The sequence below is a fragment of the Podarcis erhardii genome (assembly GCF_964252035.2).
Source record: "Podarcis erhardii genome assembly, chromosome: Z".
Taxonomy (NCBI): Eukaryota; Metazoa; Chordata; class Lepidosauria; order Squamata; family Lacertidae; genus Podarcis; species Podarcis erhardii.
The window spans coordinates 10,069,736-10,096,543 of NC_138504.1; the positions used below are offsets into that span (position 1 = coordinate 10,069,736).

Sequence of the window (26,808 nt, forward strand, 5' to 3'; positions counted from 1 at the left end):
CTACTCCCATCATTCCTAGCCATCATGGCCAGTGGTCAGGAATGACAGGAGTTGTAGTTCAATAACATCAGTGGATCCCAAGTTTGAGAAAGGCTGCTCCAGATGGAATACAACTCCCATCATCCCCACCCAACACAGCTAATGGTCAAGGATGATGGTCCGACACATCTGGAAGACACTGCAGACAGAGCAACTGCTTCCTTTAGCCACCTTGTGGGGAGCAAAAAGCTGAGAGGTTCACAATGAATTCTAAACACTGATTTGAATTACCAACAGTTCTTTTGCCAGCAGACTTCTAGAAGTAATATATTATTTGGAACACTAAGGTGGTTTCAATATTTTAGTGTACAGGATAAGCACTGAGCCGAACACCAGATGATTAAAATGCAAAGGTAGATTCCTGCTTAGAATATGAAGTCCCCCAAAAAACACTTCACTCTTGTCTTGCATGAAGCAGACATTCTCAAGCGCAAGTGCTAAACTGACACTGATGTCTTACTTCCTTTTAATCTGCAATGTGTAACTTGTCAGGAACTGGCGGAGCAAATCAGCCTGTACTCTTGAACTGAAAGACAAGTCTTTCCTCTTGTAAGATGTTTATAGAGTAGTTAGAGTTATTATTTTTTTCTGCATTAGGGAGAAAATGTTCATAAGAGACTAACTACACCCTGCATATATTTCCTGAAGCATACATGGTTTTGAAATCTTGTGGCAGTTGTGGTAAGACAATTAGGGGTGGGGGGAAGCAATTGGCAGAATGGGTGGCTTGGCAAAGGGTTAAGCACTCCTCCCCTCTACTATTGTGCCCCTCAAAATTCTTCCCTGAAACAGCTTTTAATTTTAACAGCAACAATAATGTTGGAGCTCAGTTACATCTATAGGCATATATCATGCAGCTAGCTCCTAAGATTATTTTCTCCTTCTCCTCATGGAAGTCTTAACCAATTTCCTTGTTCTGTATGGAGTGGAACTGTGACAAGGTAGATGGGCAACAGCAGAAGTGGCTGCTCTGCATGACCCCAGCAAAAAAGTATGTTCAGGCAGCATGGAAGCAGAGACTAGGTAGAAAAATCATTTTTATAAATTGACAAAACCAGTTTAATAACAACAACCAAGTCCTGTGAAAGATGCTAGAAGGGTTGCTGACCGCGGGGTATAGAATATGAACACCATGATACAATCATTTGGTTTATTATGACTTCAAGTCTTTGGGGAGCAAGTGCTGGATGTGTGCGATCACCCAGCACTGAGTGCAATGAGTCACAAACAGGTGGCTGAATTGCTGGGAGGAACTCTGAAATCGTCAGAGTCCGGGGAAAGTCTGTACCTGGAAAAGAAACATCAGCATCACCTTAGCTGGCCAGCATTTGTGGCCCTCTTTGAGGTACGATCTTAGCTAGAGCTACCAGCAAATTTCAAAGTTCTCATGGCAATTTTAAAATGCATGTATGGTCTAGGTAAAATATTGATTCAGTGGTTCAACAATATAAAAATCACACAAACTACGTTGCATTGTAGCCTCAGTCAAATACCTACACACAACCATAATCTGGTATTTCCATATCCTTAATTATTGCAAATCCCAGGCTGCATGTAGTGGTTTGGCTTCACCCTCAGAAGCACACTCCATTGTCTCTCAAGACATATGCCAACAACTCACCCATCTATATTCCAAACAGGGGTGGGGAAAACCTGTTGCTCCCTTGATGCTGTAGGACTCCAACAGCCATCAACCCAACCAGCATGGCCAGTAATGAGGGATGATGGGCTCTGTAGTGCAGTAACAGCTGGAGGGCCACAAGTTCCTTACCCCTGCTTTAGAATATGCTTCACTTGATCCATATTTCTGAGGTCTGTTCTCTCCACCCCACCCTGTGAGATTAGAGTGCCCATATGCTTCACTATTTAGAGGACACTATACAGAGTCCTCTATCCAAGTCCAGTTTAACGCTTAAGAAAAAAACATAAGGGGCTGTGAAGCGGCCCAGAAACAGTAAGATTGCAATACAGTTGTTGAGCAGACACAATGGCCAATTTGCATCTCTACATGTAAGTTAGCATATGCACAATTTATGCAAATCTCTGTCCTCTTTAATCCTCTGTTTGGGTGATGCATTTCCTCTTTATTTGGCAGCCTATAAGCAGCTACCTTAGTAGAGGCAGCCTGTTTACTTAGATGCTTGTGAACATGCCAGTTCCTTTGTAAATCAAAGCTTATCACTCAGAAACAGACACCTTCTGAGCCTCCTCCTTCCACCCTGTTGGATAAATGATATTAACAAGCGTGAGTGACCTGGGAATGGTTAAAGGAAAGTCTGGCATGTTGGGAAGCTGTGCTGTGTGTGGAAGTGTAAAGTCCAGGAGTACTCAGAGAAGGGCCTCTGAAGATGACCTGATAAGTATGTGAATGATTTTATAAGGGGTTTGATGCACTTTTAACAGTGCTAAATTTTGATGGGTTGACAGCTGGTTAAGCTTCTTGCACATTTTAGAGGTCCCTGTATTCTCATTTGCTATAGTTCTTCAAAATTCTTTGGACAGTGGTATCTCGGGTTACAGACGCTTTGGGTTACAAACTCCGCTAACTAGGAAGTGGTTGCTCCAGGTTAAGCACTTTGCCCCAGGATAAGAACAGAAATTGTGCTCCAGTGGGAGACCCCATTAGCAAAAGCACACTTCAGGTTAAGAACCGTTTCAGGTTGAGAACGGACCTCTGGTACGAATTAAGTTCTTAACCCAAGGTACCACTGTAATGTGTAGGGATTCTGTAGCTTGGTCGATGCCCAGAGTCATACAGGTATCTTGACAGTAGGAAATACCACTGTGCCATGATGGCAAGTTCTACTGGTGGAATAAGTTGAAAAATTGGGGGGAAGGAACAGGTTTTCATCAAAATAAGAAGTGGGTCAAATGTCTTCCCCATTTCTGCTTAAGGAGTAGCTGCGAATGTTGAGAAAATGAGATGGAGAAGACTGGGAGGTAAGCAAGATGGCAAAGGAGTATATAACGGCTCAAGAGTAGAAAATAAATTTGTGTATTTTATTTGTTGGGCAGTAGAGGTCTAGAAGAAATCACTGGAGATATTAGTTTGCAAATACTGTGGTGGGAGAGTCACCAGCTTAGTTTCTTCCAAAATCATGGTGTGGCCACAAAACAGAAAAATGAGTAACACCCCCCCCCCAAATACCTCTTTTACGCAGAATGATGCTTGCACGTTTCCGTCCATTTCTGTTTTCTACGTGGCATGTATAATTGGCCAGATCTGGCTCCTTCACAACGTCAAAGATTAATGCCAACTCCACTATTTTTTCTCCAAGATGCTCTTTGAGAAGCCTAAGAGAAAGAATCATTTTTAGAAGATTGTCAGGCTCACATTGGCAGGGAAACTGAAGATGGATTGGATTTATTCACAAAGCATCTCTCTCTCTCTCTCTCCCTCTCCCTCCCCCCAACTTCCTCTGGATTGCATTATAGTATGAGTGCAAAAATTATCTTGTGGTGGAGGGGAAAGTGGGTCAAGGAAAAGAGGTAGATGAAAAAGAAGGGCAATAACATGCTTTCATGCAGAAGGTTCAGTCCTTGCCATTTCCGGTTAAAACAGGCCTGTGGCCCACCAGATGTTTCTGAAGTATAATTCCTATCACCCCTGTCCATGGGTCATGCTGGCTTGGGCTTATGGGAGTTGGAGCCTGGCAACATCTGGTGGGAGTGATGACTGTTTCAGATCCTGGACAGCTGCTACCAGTCAGAGTAGATGATACTGGGCTAGGATAAGATATAGTCTGACCTGATATAAGGCAGCTTCCTCTTTTAGTTATGCAGTGACCCTTTCCCACAAATATGCTGGGGGAAACTGCTGTGATCTAAGAATGTGATCTTCAGAACATCAACTCCCATGTATATCCTGAATTATGATTGTGGAATTGGAAAACACACACAAACAGTGGGCCAGATTCAGCTAATGATTCCCATTTGTGGAAGCCCCACAATAACGTCTGTTTGAGCAGTAGGGCTTTCTGCCTCCTTCCATATGCCCTACCCAGTGCTGGGAGGTTGGTAGAATCCCCAAAAACAGTGGGGAGAGAAGAAGGGAGATCATTCTGTCTGGCAATCAGAAGTGCTTGTGCTAATGGAAGGATTGCTGTAACCCTATGCTGAATTCCTCTTGGGGTTATATCATAAATTATGACAACATTTCACACAAAACTGTTGTGCTTCTTGACACAACATTTGGCAGAAAAAGACATTGGGTTGTATCCTTAATCTGGTACCCCAGACTACTTGGGTACCCCAGTAAAGGGGTCCATGGATAGGGTTCTGTCTGAAAGCCCAGAGGTAGGCTGCTGGCCTGTAGAACATCCCTAAATGGCATCCTGGTGGGACTTCCCCATTAGATATGCATCAACGGATGGTGTCCATTTGCCAGGATTGCCCCGGATGGAGATATTCACCAGCAATAGGTTTGCTCTGTGCCAATTCCAAAATCCAGCTTACATCTGCAATCAATAAAGTTTTGGCCACTTTGATCCCAAGCTAGTGTCATGTCTTTCTTACTGCAATACACAGGTGTCAATCTCCTCCCTTGGTAACACTGGCCTGCTGCACTGTGGCCCTTAATCAGGTCTTGAGTTTACAAATGCATGAATAGCAGGACCAGCCCTTGAAACACAAGCCTCGGGAACAGCGGTGGAGCAAGCCAATCGGGTGCCTGGGGTGTTATGTGTGCCCTGTGCCCAGGGGCAGGGCCAGCCGCCCATGGGGTGGGGTCAGCTGGGGCAGGACGCTCTGTGGGGCCTCTGAGGAGTCTGCCTGCCTCCTCCCACTCAGCCGCCCTACAGCTGGGGGGGAGGCAGTGGGCGGACTGTTTGGGGCAGCACGGAGCCTGCGGGTGCCCAAGCCACCGCGTCACACCCAGGACAGATGCGTGGCTTGGGCACACTGCAGGTCCCGCAGTGAGTGCCGCCCGGCATTTTGTCAGCCCCCTCAGTGGTGACACCTGGAGCGACCCACCCCCACTGCCCTCTTCCTCTGCCCCTGCTTGGGATGGTGTTCTTTGTATCTGAGCCAGTTATGGAGATGTTGACGAGACCTGGTTTCATATATGACTAGCAACGACAGAGTGCCACATTTACAACTGTATCAAATTTAAACTCAAGGCCTTTTACAACTTTGATACCTCCCCCCACCCCACGACTGAGTCATACAGATTTTGGTACAGTACACTTAGACTGCAGATTTTCTGCTTGCACCTGAAAGCTTCCCATGGAAGCGTGGCCTCTTCTCAGAATCGAACAAACCATCTATGTAACAGCAGTGATAAGTGTTCTCACTTTGTCGCTTTGCTCCTTCCTATAATTCCTCACGCTGTTGGAGGTTTCACTATCCCCCTCATTATCTCATGTGGGTGAGAGTGCAAAGAGGTAAATTAATCAAGGAGGGGTAAAATAAGGGTTTAATTCAATGTGCCTCCACCCTCACTCTTCATGCAACCCAGTATGAATCTCATTTTTTCTTATCTTAAAATAAAATAAACAGGAAACATGGTGTGCAAGGGGGTGGGTAGGGGACCAGAGATGGATAGACAATTTAATAGTTTCTGGGAAAGCCTCTTGAGAAATTTGTACACTGTTTTATGGGCTCAACCAAAGAAAGAGAAAAATTAGCAACTGATAGGGTGATTTATATGCAGTAAAATTCAAAACTGAACAATTTTCCTCTGTTACAGCAGAAGCGGCAGTATTGAAATTCATTGCGGGTTGCTTCCCAATCAGACACAATTCACAACCCTCCAGGCAGGCTTAAAGACTATTATTCCTTGTTTAAGAGGACCAGTTCGATTTACACAATGTTTTTATTACAGCTCTTAAAAACCCACCTGGCAAGGAGATTTCATTCTTCCCTCTTCCATGCTCCCCCCACCCCTCCCAATCAGTCATTCCTTTCAGCAGTGGATCAGGTGGACCCCACCATGTCAGGGAAAGACCTCGGAGTTATCCCACATCTTGCTGGATGATGGCAATATGGGCTGAGCTTTTCTCTTAAAGAGTCAGACTTCTTCCCTCTGTGCTACTGGTAAGACAGGTTGCTGGTTTTTACTGTTACTTTAACAGTTAGGAAGCCAAAGAAAGAAAGAGGCGTGTGGCTAAAAAGAAGGGGTATTGCACTGTGTCTGGGGTTTTCTTCAAGGAGCAGATGATTCAGCTGGGGGAAAGCATAATACTAGTGCCCATAGCACTTCTCAGACACCCCCAGGCTCTCAACACAGCTTGGGATAGGGGGCAGTCTCCTTACAGACTGCTCTCTTCCTTCTTAGCATTCCTTCACTTCCTCCATCTAAGAGTGAATAAGTGCTCCTTACAACAAGGCTTGTAGTAAGTTACCTGTACCAGTGGGAGCTGATAGACAGAAAGGCAACCTCTTCCCCCACTTCCTTGATTCCTTCTCTTTCAGTAACTACTTGCTGGTAGAGTAGATTACTTCCTTTAAGGCTTTGCTTCCTGCTTCTTCTCCAAGTTTAGTTTGTTCAAGTCAGTATGTATGTGCCAGCGTGTGCTGTTTTTAACTTCTTGACTCCATCTTTGGCAGCATACAAGACCTATACTCAAGGCCTGAAGTTTTCTTTATTTCTTTCAACCAGCGGTCTTACAAGACTAATCCACCCCCACCCCCTGTACACTGCTGCAATATATTTACCGTATTTTTCGCTCCATAAGATGCACCTGACCATAAGACGCACCTAGTTTTTAGAGGGGGAATGCAAGAAAAAAAAATCTTTAAAGGGAGCACTGAGCAGAGCCTGTAGGCATCCCAGGCTCTGCTCAGTGCTCCCTTTCATGAGCCGCGTGGAGCATGTGTGCAGCACTTGCAGGCTTTTCCCCGAGGAGGGAGAAGGGCAGCCTGTCACTGACGGTACAAGGGACTCCAGAGACATCTTTGCAGAATCTCTACAGTTTCTTCAGGAACAAGAAGGAAGCACAAGCCCAAATGATGCCAAGGAGTTAGCCATCTATCAACCAACAGCTAGACTAGGTAATGGTTCTCTGTTCAACACAAGCAGCCTGCTAAGTACACAGTTTTGAGATACATGGTTGTTGTTGTTGTTGTTTTTAATTTTGGAGTGGTGCCATGTACCTGATTTCCCCTTCTTTAATGTGATTTTCGAGCTCTTCAATAAATCTCTCTCCTCGTGTCCAGTAGATCATTGGACCAGACTCTCCACTGAACCCAAAAAATGCTTTGCAGGCAACTGTTAGTGGTTGACCTGAGAAAAGACGCAGAACAAGGAAAGTTAGATGGATGGTTGTAAGGATGAGAGCACAATGGTCTATACATTTCTTTGTCAAAGAGATTTTTTAAAATAAAAAAAAATCTGTTTTGGGATTGAGCACTGATGAGTTTTCCTTAAAACCAATGAAACTTTATTTTAGCCTGAGGCAGGCATAGGCAAACTTGGCCCTCCAGATGTGTGGGAACTACAACTCCCATCATCCCTAGCTGACAGGACCAGTGGTCAGGGATGATGAGAGTTGTAGTCCCCAAACATCTGGAGGGCCAAGTCTGAGGGCTGCATTCCTTTCTCAGCAGCCTTCTGGGGGCTGCATGTAAATGATGGATGGGGCCTTTGTACAGCAGGCTTCTACAAATACACATCCCTCACTGTCTTCCATCCAGGGAAACAAGAGGCATTACCAGAGTTCAAGGACACATTCCAGCCAGGCAAAACCACTCAAGGAATGTATGAAACAGGGTCAGTGGGACTAGGCAGAGGCTGTGACCTGAGGAGAGTCCTGAGGATCAGACAGAGAAGCTTGGAGGGCTGCATTTGATGTAGCTCTGTGTGTGTGTGTGTGTGTGTGTGTGCGCGCGCGTGGCCTGAGGATAGAAATTTTGTGACACTTCTCCACAACATTAACCCCATCAATTGGCTCATGCATGCCCCATTCTTTTGCCCCATGCTTTCTAGGCAGAGGTCCACTCTTTCCCAGTCTGTATCCAAGCATTTTTGGTTTGCCTCATTGCTTTCCACAGGAAAACTCAATCATTACTGCTGAATTGGAGTAAATTACATACTGAGTTTCCTGCAGATTGCCAATTGCTCCAATTTAGTGATAAAGAGCAAATTTTTGATGGAAGGGTGGGGATGCTGTCAGACCTTGACCTGGGAAGTCCGGACCTGTTCCTAGAAATGCAGAGCAAACGTAAGTGCTGGTGAACCCTAAGCTTTTGTTCCAGTCTGCCTTGATGTAACAGAGGGCATCTCTATAAGGTTGCACTTTTGTGCACAACTACTTGGGTGAAAGCTCCCTTGAACACGGTGCAATTTCCTTCTAAGTAATTTTGTATGGAGCTGTGCCAATTAATATGCTTTTTAGAAATGTTTAACATGTGCTCATGAGTGTATGCACAGCTCTTCTTTGATTTTTATAGGGAGAGGCACTTATAGCAATGTGAGAAAGGAAGAAAAGCCCTGAGTTGTGGTCAATCAATATTGACAGCATCTGCCCTTTCTACAGTAGATCACACTGGGAGGTACTAGTCAAACAGCTTGGGCTGCATGTTTCCTATTAACTGACCCACCAAGGTTTCTTTTTTTAAACCAAGAATTCAATGAGAGGAAATGGAAATATTCCAAGGAGATGTCTAATTTCTACAAAGCAGAGAACATTTCCTGAAGGGATTCAGACTGTTAGAAGAAATAATAATAATAATAATAATAATAATAATAATAATAATAAATGTTTAAAACCAAAATGCAGTAGGAATAATTCACCCCATTTGCTAAGCAGACAGATTTGCAATCCGGCATGGAAATTCACTTCCTGAAATGTTTATTAAGTGCTGAATTTAAAGTATTTAGGGCAAGGGGAGTGAGCAGATGAATCCTACTCATCTTCATCTGGAGGTGATATTGCTGGTTTCAAATGGACTTTCTGGTTCAGCTGTAGACTGCATTGAAAATACTTTATAAGAAAACCTATCAAGTTTTTAATACTTGTGTGCTGAACCATGTTTGGGGTTCGTGAGTGGAGGCAACTGGGGATGAAATTTATTGGAGTAAGGAATGTTGAAAATTTCGGGGAACCTGGAATGAACATGGAATGGGCTGGTGGATGGAACTTTATCAGTTGAAAGCTGGAAGAGGGAACCGGTTGGAACAGAGGTGGAATTAGCTGATTACTAGGTCTAGTAGGGTTCATCCAAGACTTCCCAGTTTTCTGTGAATTTTTCATTACTCCTCAAACACTCTGGGATTTGTGGGCAAAGGCACTTAAATAATGCAGCTGAAATCCAGAGAGAAAAGAAATCCTGATAACACTTTACAGATCAAAACTGAACAAAACCTGGTGTATGGTATCTGGAAAGACAGAGGACCTTTGCCTTTCTTAAGCCAGTCCTTGTACATAGCAGAATGACATTTAACCAAATAAACAGAAGGAGACTCCCTCAGAACTGTACAGTCAATCAGGGCATGTGCTTACTTGGCAAATATCATGGAATTGCCTGGTTGCTAAGCAGTACCCCACCAGTGGTGGCCCTTGTGCTCTCAAAGCACCCTGTGTTTTGGCACCCCCTGAAGGGTGGTGCCCAATGTGATTGCACCAGTTGCACTACCCTAAAACAACCTCTAATCCCACCCTAGGTTAGCTGATGTTCTGTAACCCTTAAGTTACAAACATAATGATCCCTGCTGTTGCACTTTCAAGAGGGTTAAATCAAAGCAACTCCATGCTTCAGACAGGAAGCTGTTGGTGGTGCTTAGGATTGAACAGAACAAGAGAGGAAGCTCTTTTCTTTTCTTTGTTGCTATGCAAGAAGATTACTTCCTGTGCAGAGTAGCTTCTGCCTCTGTGCTCAACAGAGGTGGAGATGGGGGGGGTGGGGGGAAAAGAGCACATACATCATGCACAATCTTTGGGGTGCGCCCCATGGGGGCAATTTGAAAATTGGGAAATGCTGCTTCGACAAAGGTCCTCTTCCCTGGCTCTTGGGGCATTGTCCAAGGTTTCACATGCAGTTTAATTGCACTGTGTATTAGAGGAAAGCACTTCGCAGCACTCTGGTTTTAATTACTTTCCTTTTAATATCTCCCTTGGTTTATCTAATTAAGCATCAAAGGCCTGCAGAATGCATACAGCATCTTTGTCTCAGATCGATGTCCCTTTTGGCCATCAGAAGTGTAGTCCAATAGTTTAAAGATGCACTGGAGGAAAAATGGGAGCAGAGTCGGCACATTCCTGACGCATTAACATTTAATAGGATATTTCAAGTGGCAAAAAGGAAAGGTGGGCTGAGTAGAGTGTTAGAACGTCATTAATTCTCCACTTTAAAGTGGGGTCACCTTGTTACATGAAAGGCCCTCAGTTCCCAAGCTGGAAAAGTCTTCTTTAGCTTTCCTTCTTCTGTTCTGTCAATCAGGCCTGTTTGTTTCAAACTCCCTGCTGATAAGATCATGAAGGGCCTCCTCACTAGCTAAAATGACTTCTGATAACTTGATTGCATTATGCGTGCTTTGCTGGGGCACTTGCTCGGTGAGTTTGTGTGACTTTTTGCGCAGCGCATGATGACATTGTTCATAAAGAAACAGGAAGAAAAAAGGAGTGCCATCGAATTGCCAGGTCTTGGATGCAGGCAAAATAACCTCTGCTGATTTCGTAACAGTCTTTGCTAAGGCTCAAAGCAGAGTTTGAAATGATCCATCCTATAAATATTATATCACTTATCACATCTGTAGCTTAACTATTGCTAACTGACATCACCCATTAAAAAAAGCGACAATCTCTGGAAGGCTGACCAGGTATTCTTTTCTATTGTCATCCTTTTGACAAGTGATGCCAGGTAATTTTCAAATACTTAAGCATTTGGCACAGAACAGGGTGGAGAACCTCAGGCCTGAGGAATGAAGCAAGGTTTGAATTTGTGCTGTACCCTACAACTATGCCCCCTGCCCCAGCCCTTTTTACAACAATCTGCAAATGAGGAATTTCCCCCACCCAGTGCAGCAATACCCCCCCTCCTCCACTGCATCCCCATTTATTTTTGCTCAATATCCAGCAAAAAAAAAAAAAAAAAAAAAAAAAGCACTGGAGGAAACCCCTATCCCCCCCCCTACACAGCTACAATTTCCAGAGTTTTTAAAATAGTCGATCCCTTTTCTTAGGGAACTCAGGATTGGAGCTCTGAGAGGGAAATAGGGATCTGCTAAGAACTTTCAGCACCCTTGATGAACCACAATTCCCAAGATATTTTAGGGAAGTCATGACTGTTTAAAGTGGTATGATTGTGCTTTAAATGTCTAGTGCAGATGAGGTTTCAAATGCTTTCTGATGCTCTTGTGGCTTTTTACTAGAGAAACATTTTTATTTACTTGGTCCTAATAAAGGAATTGTCCTACAGTTAAACTTTTGGCTTCTATGTTGAATATCAATTTCCATGCAGCTCATTTCAATGATAAACTATGGGCCCAATGTCAGCTAAAAGCTGCTGATCCTTAAGCAAAAGACAGTATATTTCAAAATATAAGCCATGGAACTCAGCAACTAAAGAAGCAAAGCAAATGAAACCAAGGATGCCACAATTCAACATTTGCAAAAAGTGAGGTGGTGGTAAAATTTTGACGTTTGCAGGTCAACATATCCTTTCATCACAATCCACACTGAAAAAACACTTAGTTCTAATTCCTTACATTCTGAAATTAATGGTGCTTCCAGGTGGTTACTAATTTTGATGTTGGATTCAATCACATTTCAGCAAATTCAAGTTGTACATTTAAAATTGGTCTGGTGCTCCTCTGCAACAAACAGCTCCCCCCCCCCACCTTTTGTATTCAATGGGTAAAGCAACAAGAAAAAGCACTGGAAAGTGTGGGATAACAATTGCTTGATGAGACATCATATAACTTCCCTGCAAGCTTTGTGCAAACACATTAGGATGAATGGCCAAAAACCAGATCAGCTGGAAATGACCTTTGCTTACATTCAGAGCTTGCAACTCTTACCTTATCATAGTTCCACTCCCTTGATTAACCTTCCTCCTTGCCACCCAGTCTAGGCTGCAAGCCCCTAGGAGCTAAGAACCTGCCTCTTGCTTATTTCACTCTGCACTGCACCATGAGCACATATAGATATTTTTTTTTTTTGCCAAAGATCCACTTGAGTTTAGAACGATAAAGTGTGGCAGATATTTAACACTAGAGGGTGCCCTTGCAATCTAAGAACATCCAAGATGCTGAGAGAAAGGATGTGAAAGCTGCTTCTCTGCTCAGCAGGTTTAGAGAGCTGCATGTAAAAGGGACCCCACTAATCACAAGTGTAGACAGATGATTTCTGCTCTGCAAAATAGACGCTGTTTTGCTATACAAAAATGTTTTTTGCTATTGCCATTAAAAACACACACATTATTGCTGTTGTTGTTTTATTGCTGTATAGAAATGCTAGTCAATTAATTGTACACATTTTTGTCAGTTAATAAATGGATTAAATCACCCTATATTTGCATAGAGATAACAATAGTTCTGGGAAAGAAGAGGGCATCCCAATAAAAAAAGAAGAATGGCTCGTGAAGATGATGGAATAGATGGCTAGACTAACACTGAGAGTTAAAGAACAGAATGAAGAAAAAATTCTTGAAGAATGGGAATATTTTTCAGAATATTTGAAAAAAACAAACCTCATGGTTATGTTAAAATGTTAAAATGCATGATTTGAAGTACAACAGCAGATGAGAAGTTGTAGTTTAATAATTTATAATTAGCACATATAATGGGTATAATTATATAGAGCAGCTTTATAAGGCAAGACAGTGGTTTTCAACCAGTGTGCTGTGAAACCCCTGGAAGATGGTCATGGGTACTGCAAGCAACACTGGCCTCTGTCCCTCTTTCAACTCTGCCCCTCCCCCCCAGCTTGCACAGCTGTTTGTTGCAGCAGCCCTGGCTACAAGCTCCCCATGCGAATGATGCCTCTGGGGCTGACCAGGGGGTGCTGGTTGCCAGAAGATGAGATGGCCTTGGAGTAAGCAAGCAAGCGGGGGAGGGAGCCCACCCAGCTAGTCCACCAACACTTGCTGTTGGGAATGGACAGACAAGTGGGAGGCAGGCATTGCATTGGCTTTTCTTGTACTTGCTGTGTGCAAGGCCTGCCTGGGAGCTGAAGGGGTGCTGAAGGGGAGCCTTTCCACCATGCAGGCCAGGCAGTGCCCACTGCTGCCACTGCTGCCTCCCAAGGTGAGTAAGGTGCTAGCCTCACATTCACCTCTGGCCAGTCTCTGTCAGGCCACTAAGGCTGAAGGCGTTCTCTTCCCAGTTCCCTGTGGGGCAGAGCAATAGAGGACCTCTCTTTGGTGCAGGGGCAGCATCTCAGTGACCAGGGGCGGTGGCTGCCCGGAAGACTCCCAAGGAGAGGAGAGGAGGCTGGGGAAAGCTTTCACAAGGGAGGGTGTTCAAATAAGGGTGAGAGGCTGCCAGCTCTGTAGGCAAGGGGTGACATAACTGGGCTCCTGAGCCCTACAGAGGTGTTGCAGAAAGAATGTAGTTGGTCAAGGGGGCTGTGGACTCAAAAAGGTTGAAAACTTCTGCTTTACAAGAACTAAGGTAAGGTAGGGCAATATTATCCCCCCCCCATACTGCAGACCAGAGTGTAGGGGCTAAGGCTACTTCATCCAACTCCGCACAGTGCCATGGAGTGAGATTTCACCTGTGGGTGTATGTGATCCAACTTTTCTCTGCCACAAGGAGTGGAGAAGGAATTTCCCTGAAAACTGATGAACTGAAGAGGCCAGTTCCACACTGCGATTGGCCCTAATAAAGGCACTTTTCTATGAAATAGTTTTGCTCCTCTGCCTTCCGGCCTTGTTAAATCAGTTTAGCAACACTTAAGAATATTTCTGCAAGATGTTCAGTGGCTCCATTCCTCTCCCCAAACTCAGCCAAGCAGTACTATAAAAGCAGCCACTGAAAGTTAGTCCGTAGTTCAAACAACATTTGAGTTAACACCATGCAAAATGGTACTTTTGGCAGTTGAGCATGAAGAATAACCTGCCAGTATACAATGGGTTATTAAGTTACAAACCTGTACATTTGCTTGCATGTTAATTCACACACATGCACACACTTTAAAGCATCAGCTCTAACAATAGGCATGCACAAGTTCTTGGCAAGAGAAAGAAAATGCAAAATAGCTTGTGCTTGCTTGTCCTGCTTTGACCTGCACTGCTTGGTGGCTTAGCAACACATTATTTTGTGTGCATACAGTGGGGAGGGGAGCCCTTAAAAGCTCCCGGGCCTTAAAAAAAATCTTGTGTGAGATACAACTGTAGAGTTAGAAAGGACCATGAGGGTTATCTAATCCAATACCCTGAAACAATGCAGGAATCTTTTGCCTAATGTGGGTCTCGAACACACAATCCTGAGATTAGGAGTCTCCTGCCCTACCAACCATCTCAGAGAAGAGAGCCAGAGCAGTTCAGGAACATGCTATTGCACTCAGGTCCTGCATGTCAGCTTCTCATGGGAATATGGCTGGCTAGTGTGAGAACAGGATGCTGGACTAACTGGACTACTGACCTGAGTCAGTAAGGCTCTTCCTCTGTTGGACTAAGACCTGGAGGTCAGGGTTCAAATTCCCCTGGGCCAGTCACCAGCTCTCAGCCTCTTATAGGATTGTTGTGAGGATAATATGGAGGTGGGGAGAGAATCATGCAAACCCTCTTGATCTCATTGGAGAAAAGTTGGACTATAAATTGTTACCACCAAGGTCTCCTGGTGATTTATAACACCTGTGTAGGTAAACACATGTGACTCTCAACCCTGAGAAAGTTGCTTCAGATGCTCTGGTACAAGTCTGTCTTAGGCGTGCCCCTAAAAAGATGCAATGTGTGAAACAACCATCCAGTTTTGTAGCCCCCAAAGTGTGTGACATGTGAGAGGAAAGAAGTAGGATCAATTTAATGTTGCAGAGGAGTCATACAAGTGCAAGATGAGATTGTGCTCTCAAAATGTTACTCCACTGGAAGGGTGACACACACATCCTTTGGAGCAAAGCCATCACTTGATGAGCATCTGAAGAGAACGTGCAGTTAATCTGTCTTCTCCCCTTTGATACAACAGAGCTAGCTTCCACCACCACCACCACCACTGTGAGCCAGCCAAAAAGGTGCAGATTGCATGGGGTTGTAGGTTAGCCACAGACCGCTGGAAAGATACAGAAGTAGAGTGGCACATTGGCAGGGTGGCACATTCTAGCTACTTGCTTTGCTACAGTGCCACCTTATCAAAGTGTACCAGCTCATGGATTTAAGAGAAGGATTTGACGGTCATGCCTTGAACACCACAGAACATGTTTTCAACATTTTTAAGAATGAGCACATAATGATGGATTAGGTTGTTTAGCAGCCAGTGTGGAGTGAAAATGACCACTCCAAGAGCTCTACCTTGTTTGTCAAAAAAACCAGCCTGAGAGACAGCTGGTGTGGTGTTGTGTTTAGTATGTCAAGATAGGATCTGGGAGACCAGGGTTCAAATCCTGCCATGCAGTTCACTTTGGATCAGTCACTGCCTCTCATCCTAATAACAGGGTTATTGTGGGCATTAAATGAGGGGTAGGGTAGGGGGGAAGCACCATGTAGCCACCTGGAGCTCTTTGGAGAAAAAGCATGGGACATAAATGATATAAGTAGATAAACAATTTGATTGACTGCTTTTCCAGGGAGAGAAGAAACCATTTTTTGGGTGTGGGCCTCTCCAACCAGATGCCTTTGAGAAGTCTCTTGGAAGCCTCCCAGAGTGGCTTGGAAAACCCAACCAGACGGGTGGGGTACAAATAATAAAATTATAACAATGATGATGTTGATGATTTTTGTACCCAGGATCTGAGTGAAACAGAGCTCTGCTCACCTGCAATTTCCAGCCACTGCTATTTTGAAGCATGCTGCCTTTTTTAACCCCCCTCCTGCTGCTGCGATATTAGCAGCAATTAAGTTCTGCATCCCCCACAATGCCCAGCACACTCTTGGGTGTCGTAGAGGAAGAATGGTGACTACCCTACCAAAAACGGTGGAAAAATTATTGTATTTTTGTGAAGGGTGGGGGAGAGGAAATTCTCAGAAATTTTCAGCTCAACTCTACTTGCAGCCCAGGGAGATGTAGACACATGTAAGGCTGCCTTTCATCCAGAAGTGTGTGTCAGTGTGTATGTGCACATGTGTGTGTGTCTGTGTGTGATATTTACTATGAGTGCCACTTGGAGCATGGGATTTTCGAGCACTGATTTTCAAAGCAGTAACAAGCCCTTCAGAATGAGATGTGCAAAGGGAGAAAATTCATCCTCATGCCCTGACATGCTCTAGCCAATCAAATAATCATACCGCCAAGTTAAGGCTGCCATTTGCTTCTGCCAAGCATCCAGACAATTATGTTAACACATTGTTTCTGATCTGATGGTCTGCACTTGAACCCAAGCAGAGGTTGCTCTTGTTGACTAGTCACAACCCAAGATGGTGCACCTGAGACTTGGTGGATGGCTGGGGTGGAGTGGAATGGCAGGAGACTGGCTGGGAGGTTGTTTTCTCCTTGCCTGGTTTCTTCTATTGCATTCATTGTGCTACCTTCTTCCCTCTTCCGGGTTTCAAGTAACAAACATGCCTCTCCTTTAAAGGCAGGTTTTCTAGTTATATCTGGTTGCCTTTTTATTTTATTTTATGTTGAATGGGAAGGAAGACACCATCTTCTTGTTTGCCTCAGGTAGCTGAAAGTCTGGAGCCAGCCTTGCACAAGGACCATAGCACAGTGGTAGAGCATCTGTTTCACAAATTTCAACACCCAGCATTTCCAGGTAGGACTAAGAATGTCTTCTGCCTGAAATCTTGCTGAGCTGCTGACAGTCAGAGTAGATGGCACTGTGCTAGATGAACCAATGGTTTGACAAAGCATCTTCTTCTGTTCCTAAGAATGTGTGCAGGAATCTTCTTTGCGTGGACAGGTGGAGTCCCCAGATCCCGAGTGGTCCCCCCCCATCATATGGAATAACGACTCTAGACAACGTGCTATGGGATTAAATTGGCCACAACTTTATTAAATTTCAAATGTGGGTAGACCTTGGCTCAGGCATTGGGCGTTCTCCCTCCCCAGTCCCCAGCCGGGGACCTAGGGAGCTTCAGGGTTATCCAGTGTGTGTGTGGGCAGGTAATCCCTCCCCCTACCTGGCCTGGTTTCCCTGGCAACGCTTCCCCCAGGTGGGATTGGACAACTCACTGGGGTAGGCGGGGACCTCCAGGTATCCCACCTGAGGGAAGGCAAAGCCTATGCTGATGGGGCCACTCCAGATCCAGGGCTGCATGCGTCCACGCAAAGGGCGCCCCCCGTTTTAAGCGGGGAGCGGTCATTCTCTCTGGAAAATCTGTTGATGGAATGATGCCAGGCACATCTCAGGCAAGAAAAAGAAGAAGAAAAGAAAACCCATCTGAGATCCTTGTGTCTGAGGCAGCCTTTGGCTTCAATTAAGTTGTCAGCCCGGCCCTTCATCTCAGCATGCCCAGAAGGTCACCGCAGAGAGGGATTTGACTCAGAATTGGCTTAAAGTGAAAGTAATCAATGCAGAAGCATCAAGTATAGTCGGAGCCACAGTTGGTGATTGTTGAAGGCAGAAGGGGAGAAGAAGCAACAAACAACTTCAACAATAATGGCTGATGCGTCAATGCAGCCTTGTATAAATCTTCGTGTGTGTGTGTGTGTGTGTGTGTGTGTGTGAGAGAGAGAGAGAGAGAGAGAGAGAGAGAGAGAGAGACTGGAATCATGTCTGCTACTCTACCTCCCATCCTTCCAGCAACTGGTATTCAGAGCATACTACCTCAGACAGCAAAGGTAGAACATAACCATCGCGGTTAATAGCCCTTGATAGCCTTATCCTCTATGAATTCATCAAATCCTTTTTTTAAAGCCATCCAAGAAAGTGGCAATCGCTGTCTCCTGTGGGAGCGAGTTCCATAGTTTAATTCTGCATTGTGCAAAGGAGTTCGTTCCTTTGCCTGTCCCAAACCTCCCAACACTCAGCTTTTTATCATCATCATCATCATTAAAATTTGTATACCACCCTTCATCTGCAGATCTCAGGGCAGTTCCCAGCATAAAAATACAATATAAAACCACAAATACATGATAAAAACAAGAAAAAGCAAACAAAAAAATAACCTCCTTCCCACACCTTATCATTGATAGTCCTGGGTTCTAATGAGGGAGAAAAAAGCTTTTCTCTAACCACTTTCTCCACACCAAGCATAATAATGTGAACGAAGCAGATACATGAACATGGCTTGAAATCCCTATCAAGCACCATGCCTGTTCCCAACTGTACAGAGAGAGCCTATTAATGGACAAGTTGTGCTTGTGTGTTCAGATATTCAGCTGCATATCTTGAGGTCAGGACAGGTGAGGAGAATAGGTAGAGATCTAATCAATCCCCTCCATCATTGCAGATGACCCTCATGGTCCCTTCCAGCTCTACAATTCTATATTGACTGGTTGCCTATATAGGGCTGGTGTTTTTGTTAAACGGGTGGCAACTATTTTAGGTGCGTCCAACTGATGCATGATTGCTGATGTTCAGGTCCTTCTGGACCTGGAAGAATGCAGAATGGGGGCATAGTAGGGATAGGGAGGGTGCACTTATGCATGCTCTGCTGATGCATGCAGGGGACCAGGGACAGAACTGCTGTGTGAAATGGTCACAGCCAGTATAGCAATGCAAGGGCAGACTTTGGACTTTCAACTTTCAGTTGCACCCTGTGCAAGCCCAACATTCAGCCTCTTGCCTACCTTTCTGTTCAATTCACTATGTCATAGTTGTGAAGCCCTGCAGCATCCCCTAGGCTCTGCCCTGTGCGACAGAGCCAGTCATGCTGGCCAAAATTGGCTTCTGTAGTAATGTGGCACAGACCACCCCCAGCTTATCCAGGAGGGGCTTTATCAGGAAAGTACTTAGCACATCTTACCAGTTGAGTATACAACATCCACATACTCATCTACAGCTGTTAACCCATCCAACAAAGACAGCCCTTGATCCTCTCTTGACCAAGTACCAGTACATTTCTATTCCACCAGTGCTATTTAGTTTCACCCTGGCCTGTCCCTGCATGTTCACTGTAACCTTCATTTCCCTCACCAAGAGTTCTGCTTCCACAGTAGGGTTACCATCAGTCTTCAGCAATCAGCTGGTGACATGGAGACAAGAAGCAACATCTGCTAATGTCTGCAGAACAAACCTGGCCATGGCCTTCTTTCGGGCGCTGGTGGCACAAATGTGTAGGTAGCCCTTCTATTGCCCTAGCCCTGACTCAACCCAACGTTGTGCCACAAGAGCCAATGGACAAAGCCACAGTGTCTGAACTTGCAAATCTCTCTGCTATGCAGCCTTTGTCTTTAGTTTAGCATTGAGTGCCAGCAACTCAAATATCAGCATAAAAGAGTTAAGAATCTGAAAAGAAAGCAAGAACCCGAGGCAGAGCACAAAGGCAATGCGGTATTACCCACCCCCACCCCACCCTTTGTTTCAGAGACCTCTGTGCGAACCCTTGGTTCCATTTTGGAAAGCCATTTGATCCATTAAAACAGGTGTTGTCTGATGGCAATGTCTAAATTGATCTGCCTGTGCTTTGGGAACATAGGCCATTGGGTAGTGTACATTAAGGGAAGGGATGTTAGCAAAGAACTGGGTTTTTTTTAAAAAAAATAGTAAAGGGGGGTAGGGAAGGGTTGTGAACAATAACACACATTCTGCTGAGCCACATAACTCATAAATGCTTTGCATTAAAAAGGGACAGAAGGAGCCTCCCAAGGGACCAATGGTGTTCTTCGGAAACAATAGTTCAAGTATGCAGAACACATGGCTTCCAGATGTTGATGGACTTCAAGCCCCATCAGCCTCAGTCAGCATATATGGTAGTCTGGGGTAATGGGAGTTTTGTCCAGCAACATCTTGAGGGTTGCAGATCCCTCCTCTCCAGAGTAGAGGATGAAGGGAAAAGACAGGTGCAAAGCTAGGCAAGAGATGCTGGCAGAGAAGATAGAATAACATACATGAAGCCATTGGGAGTGGTTATTAGGAGTTCCGGAGCAGGGTGCCATCAGCATGCTGAGGACACTCGGTTCTATTTCTCCATAACACCTGAATCAGGAGAGGCTATGCAGTCCCTGGGTTGCTGCCTGGACGAAGTGGTGAAATGGATGAGGGCGGAAAAGGCTGCCATGACAGAGGCACTTTGAGTGAGTAGCTCCTGTGTCTAAGAAATTGGTCAGTCACCTACCCTGGGTGGGGTTGCACTCCCCCGAAGGATCAGGTTCACATACTGAGGTGCTCCCAGATCCAGCTGTGTCACTGGAGGCTCAGGTAGCCTCGCTGGTTAGAACTTACGTTTACTAACTGTGGTTGGTTTGACAGCTTTGGCCATTCTTGGAGTGGGAAAGCTTTGCCACAGTAGTTCATGCACTGGTTTCTCCAAGGCTGGATTGCTGCATTGAGTTCTATGTGGGGCTTCCCTTGTGCTTAATCTGGAAGCTGCAGTTAGTCACTGAAGCATGATGTCAACACATGAGTGAGGCCTTGTCAGCACATCACATCTGTGCTCAAGAGATTTGTATTGGTTACCAACTTGCTATGGGGCCAGCTTCAAGGTGTTACTATTAGTATATAAAACTTTTAACAACTTGGGACCAGTTTGCCTACGAGATCACCTTATCTCACATGTGCCCACTTGACTCAATCGGTGGAATTGGAACGGCTACAGATGACACATCATTCCTGTTCTGCATTTGTAAGAACTCCATCGTTTAGTGTGGCATCACTTGCACTTTGGGACTCCCTGCTTATTAAGATCAAGCAGGCACCTTCACTGTACTCTTTTTGGCACCTGATAAAAACATCCCTGTTTAGGCAAGTCCATCCATATGCTTAGAAAGTAGAGGCAATCTGTTTTAGTATTTTAAGTTTTGTATGTTTTAAGTTGTAATTTCTATTGATTTTACTGTTTCATCTTTTGTTAACTGCTTCAGGGTTTTATTTTATTTTATTTACAATCAAGCAGTGTATAAATTTTATGAAATAAAAATAAATAGGAAACAGTGTTATGCTACATTGCACCCTGTGGTGTAATATATTTATGCTTCTAAATGTAATTTGCTTGGAAAACTTTAAAAAAAAATTATTAGTATTTTCCACACAACAACAACAACACGAAATATATCAAAAAATAACAATACACAACACACAAAAATCAACATTCGATAACTAAAGAAAGCAACAACAACAAAAACAAAAAAATCCATATCTCACAAGTTAACATTATAAACACTAAAACAACAACAACACATTTACTTCCACCAATCCCACAGCACCTCCTTTATCTCTCATTGTGTCTTCCTGTTTTCCTGTTTTCTTTATCATCTCTATCCTAACATCTAGATATAAATCCTTCTTTCATATCCTTTCACTTCACAAGGTTATTCCAGACTCAGCCAGATTCCTGCCCTCAAACCTTGACTTTTGAGGTATTCATTTAGGCACTCCCATTCTTTTTTTACTTCACTTTATGGTTTTTGTCTTATTATGTCTGTCAATTTGGCTAATTCTAAGTATTCTGAGAGCTTACATAGCCACTCTCCCCTAGTGGGTAAGTGATTCCCTTTCCAGTATTTAGCCACTAGGATTCTTGCTGCAGACGTTGCGTATAAGAAAAATTTAGTTTTGTCTTTTGGAATATCATCATTTAAAATTCCTAAAAGGAATGCCTTTTAGGTAACAAACGACTATAATTATCATCATCATCATCAACAATAATAATGTTGCATCCAATGCACTCAGAGTAGACCCATTGAAATTAATGGACCTAAGTTAGCCATGTCTACTGATGGCAATGTCAGACCATTTGGTCCATCAAGCTCAGCATTTTCTACAACGATTGGCAGTGACTCTCCAATGTTTCAGGCAGGGTCTTCTCCATTACTACTTGAAGATGCTGGGGGTTGTGCTTACAACCCTTTGCAATGCAAAGCATTGGCTCTACCACAGAGCCAAAACCCTTCCCCCAAAACTAACCCTCAGGCTTGAGATTTCTGGGGAAATTTACACTTGAACCATGTTTTTTAAAAGGCACAACAGCCCCAGAATTGTAGTGTGCAAAATGGGCAGTGATGGTGGCTGAGGAATGGCTGGATATAAGGAAGAACAGAATGACAAGTCTGAGGAAGAAGGAATTTCAGTGGTCACAGCTTGTCAGGCAGAGTTGAGGAAGGCTGAAATTGCCCTCTTTGTACAATTCTGAGATTGCAGAACAAGCCAGAAAGAAGAATGGCAGATGAAGGTGATGGAGTACATGGAACTGGCTGAGATGACTGGCAGAATCCGGGACCAAGGAGAAGAGTTGGTGGAAGAAGACTGGAAAAAATTCAAAGTTTATCTTCAAAAATATTGCAAAATTAAGGATTGTTAGAAAGATGTTGGGAAAAGAAAATTATGTGGTTTTAGTGGGAATGACATAAAGGATTAAGTAAAAATGAGTTGGTGAAAGAGAGAATGTAAAATTATAGTATATTAAGACAAATTATTAAGATAAAAATAAGGTTGGAAGGATTTGCTGAAATAACAAATTGAATCAGAATACAAAAATGGGAGGCGTGAGGAGGTCAAGGAAATAAGGGAATGTAAGCAAGTGATGTACAGGTTTGACTTGTTTTTTTATCTTTTTTCTTCTGTTTTATGGTTTTTGATGATTTTTTTTATATGTATTGTTTTTTTCTGTTTTTTCTTGATTGTTATTATTTCTTTTTTTTCTGTAATCTTTAAAACCTTAATAAAAATTTATATTTTTTTAAAAAAAGACACAGCTCCTTGCCAAGGGTGCAAGGGAGCCTAGATATGCCTCTGTGTGCTCAGGACCTACTGTTCTTTGTTTTTCTGTCCAGGCTTCTGTGTAAGACAGGCAAAAATTCAGCTAGTGTGGTGTCACTTTCCCCCACCTCACATTCCTGTTCAGAAGCAGACTTGAATAGTTTTCATAGAGGCCAGGGATCTCTTAGCAAGCAGGCTGGTGTGTGGGTATGTGTGCCCCTGGCTGCTGACAGAGGTGATAGCAAGGTGTCGTTTCAAAGAAGAGGAAGAGCAAACAGCACCAGGCCTCTGTGAAAAATGCAGAATAATAAAAAAAGGATTTAATACTCTCTCTGTGTGTGTCTGCTGTACCCACGAGTCCAAATATTAATATTATCCAACATTCATGCATGCCATTTTTAGGAAGCATTATGCTGCACAAGGTTTTTGCGTTTTGGATGACCCCCACCCCTTCTCTCAGCAAAACCACTCTTCAGAATTTCACTGCATAGTATGAGTCTCATTATTTATGGGGAAGGAATTGTAAGATGGATATGAAAAAAACAATATGAAAGTTTAATAGTGGGCTTGAGCATCAGGCATGACTTTTATTCAAATATTTCTAATAAGTGGGGATTACTAATGGAGAGGGGGAAAGCTGAAGCACAAATGTAATCCAAGTGCCATAAAGAAACCAATAAGGGCTAAATTGGAACAATCAGGAGGATAACTTTACATAATGTAGCGGGACCACCCTGCAAGCTTTCAATATAATTTTGTGCTTACAGTCAAACAACCATTCTATTCATTGTGAGCAAATGTGCAATAGCTACAGAGGTCTGTAACTGATTAAGTACACTATAAAATAGCTGCTATTTACAATCTTGTGGCATCAGTTTAAAAGCTTGGACTATCCAGAAGAGAGCAGAATTCAGATATACTATCTGAACAAGTGCAGCAATGTCTACCTACTTTCAGTAGTGGCAACTCTGCAGTAATTTGAAGTTTCCTGTGATAACTCAAACAGAGTTTTACACCAGCATTTTAAGCTATGTTACATTCTCTCTCTCTCTCTCTCTCTCTCTCTCTCTCTTATCTTCCTCATATTATGACCTGCTTTCCTCTAATAAACCTCCCCCCCCCCATTGCTTAAGATTATGTTTCTGTTTTGCCATGGGATATTAAAAAAACTCTCTGGCTTGTCAGTGTGAACCTTATTGTTACTTGATCCTAAACTACTTGGATGTAATACTCCTGAGGAGAGAATAGTGAGGCTGGCAAACACCCTGTGTTAAAATAAGGAAGTGGTTCATGGATTTGATGTTATTTCCAGGCACTCCAATTTTGAGGTTAACCAGGCATCTCAAGCCATCTAGCCCTGAGTCCATGAACTGTTTTTATAAAGGAAGGCTACTCACTCTTTCATTTTAACTTGTGTTCAAACTGAGCGAAAGGAAACTGTTGCATGGGCATGCCATAAAGGTCACAGGCTAAGGGTCACCTGCTCTTTAAGGCTTGGATTTCTCTCCTGTGGATCATGCCACCCACCTCTGCTAAGACACACAAAGATGAAAAGCTTGTGTGCACAGACCTCACTTTCCAAAAGGGAAATGGGCAGTGTAGCCTTTTAATGCCCTCTGCACATTCTTAAAGGATGCATGAGTACAGAGGTGCAGGTTTCTTTTCTCTAGACCACAAGTAACCAATGTAACCTTGCTGTTTCAGTTTCTGAAATGCGTTTTTTCTTCTCTCAACCTGTGTCTCCAAGCGATGTTATCTCAGCAACTACCATAGGCTACTCATACAGAACAAATCAGCTTATCCATTTCAAACATAACAGAAGTGGGGTGAGGGGAGGAAATCTGCATCTCAAGAGCATCAGAAGGGTCATCTGCAAACATGGAAGGAAGAGGGAATCATGAAGAGTCTGCTACCATTGCATGACCAGGAGAGACAGCCCCAGCCCCCAGGGAAAAGGAAATAAAGACTTTGACAACGTTATGGAATTAAAATTAGGCCACAACTTCATTAAACCTCTGAATGTAGGAAGACCTTGGCTTAGGCCTTGGGTGTGTATCCCCCTCAGCCCCCCAGCCGGGGGGAACTGGGGCACATCAGGGTAAATGGGATATGGGGGTAACTCTGCGAGATGCAAGTGTAGGCAGGCAGCCCAGCCCATATCCCCGCACGCAGGGTAGTTCAATTGGGCCAGTGACACCCATTTATGTAACCCCTTTAAGAAGGGGCCTTGGAATCGCCACCGCAGGGGTGTGGGTCACCACTTCAAACCCCCCCCCCCATTATAGGGAAGAAAAGACTAAAGGATTCCACCCAAGGCCATAACTGCCAAAGCTGTGACGAACTGCTACGGGGAAGACAAAACCTGCCAGTGCAGGAAAATTTCTTCCCAGTCCTTCAACAGCAACCAGTCAAAGACCATAGCAGCGCCTGCTAAACAGGAAGAAAAAGTTAACTTGTAAACAAGAAAAATTAACAAAGGGAGGGTAGGGAGGGTGAATCTCCAGAGCCGACTGCCTGGCTAATACCGGCTCCTCCCCCTACTTATAATGGGTCTGGCCCCACTTCCCAGGAAACGAAACTTAAAGCTGAGGCTGGGCTTGAACCTCTGAATAATACACTGAGAAGCAGGCCAGCCCCCTTCTACTAGCAGGTTCCCTGGGAACGGTAGCACCACACGCGATCCCGCAAAAGGCACCCACAATATAGTGTGAGTGCTCATTTCTGCACTCCCATCTCCCCAGAGCAGGTAATATCTGTCAGAAGGCAAAACATTCCATTCTGTCCTGTTCTCATTGAATGCAGCACTGTTTCTCTTCCACTGCAGTTTGCCTTTTGCCAAAACCTACATTATTAGTCTCGCTGCCTGTTGTGGTGAAGTTACGTAACTTAGGTAATTAATTACACAAACTACATTGTTATTATAAATTAAAAAAATAAGAAATTGTCCAGTAGTACCTTAGAGACCGACTAGGTTTGTTCTGGGTATAAGCTTGCACACTTCTTCAGATACACACACAAAAGTTTATACCCAGAACAAATCTAGTCGGTCTCTAAGGTGCTACTGGACAATTTTTTTTTTAATTATTTATTGTGTCAGAGCAACATGGCTACCTGCCTGAATCTATATTGTTATTATGTTTTTCAGCCCCATACCTTTCAGTGCAAAGGAAGCACAATGTGTGTGGGTGTGGATATAAGGCAGCTTCCTATGTCCTACAGGCAAGGCTTGAAGGCAATAGATCTCTCTTTATGTTGCTTCCTTGAGACCTGACATTCAACAGCATACTATTCCTGAACACGCAATTTCCAGTTAGACATCATACTAACTCGAGTCCCTTAAAAAGTATTACCAAATAAAAAAATTCCTTCCAGTAGCACCTTAAAGACCAACTAAGTTAGTTCTTGGTATGAGCTTTCGTGTGCATGCACACTTCTTCAGATACACTGAAACAGAAATCACCAGACCCTTCTATATAGTGAGAAGGTGGGGAGGGGTATTACTCAGAAGGGTGGTGGGAATGGGTGATTGGCAGATAGCTGTGATGAGCCTGTTGACGACTCTTAACGACTGCAATAGGTCTTACAGGAAAAAGCAAGGGGTGAGAAGGTGAAAAATGGCTTTGTCATGTATAATGAGATAAGAATCCAATGTCTTTGTTCAGACCAGGTCTCTCCATGGTTTTAAGTTTGGTAATAAGTTGCAATTCAGCAGCTTCTCTTTCCAGTCTATTTCTGAAATTCCTTTGTAATAGAACAGCTACTTTGAGATCTTGTATAGCTGTAGAACAGCTACTTTGAGATCTTGTATAGCTGTAGCCATTTTTCACCTTCTCACCCCTTGCCTTTTCCTGTAAGACCTATTGCAGTCGTTAAGAGTCGTCAGCAGGCTCATCACAGCTATCTGCCAATCACCCATTCCCACCACCCTTCTGAGTAA

General features: G+C 43.8%; 1 protein-coding gene across 5 annotated transcripts in view; it reads right to left on the bottom strand.

Moving 5' to 3' along the window:
- Nucleotides 1–26,808, bottom strand: part of IL1RAPL2 (interleukin 1 receptor accessory protein like 2) — a 483,744-nt gene that overhangs the window by 28,876 nt on the left and 428,060 nt on the right. For all 5 annotated transcript variants that reach the window (XM_081847998.1, XM_081847999.1, XM_081847997.1 and 2 more), the window contains 2 exons: nt 7,132–7,261; nt 3,188–3,333 (listed from right to left, as the gene is read on the bottom strand). In XM_081847998.1, coding sequence (XP_081704124.1) covers nt 3,188–3,333; nt 7,132–7,261 — 276 coding nt within the window. The remainder of the gene's footprint in view (nt 1–3,187; nt 3,334–7,131; nt 7,262–26,808) is intronic.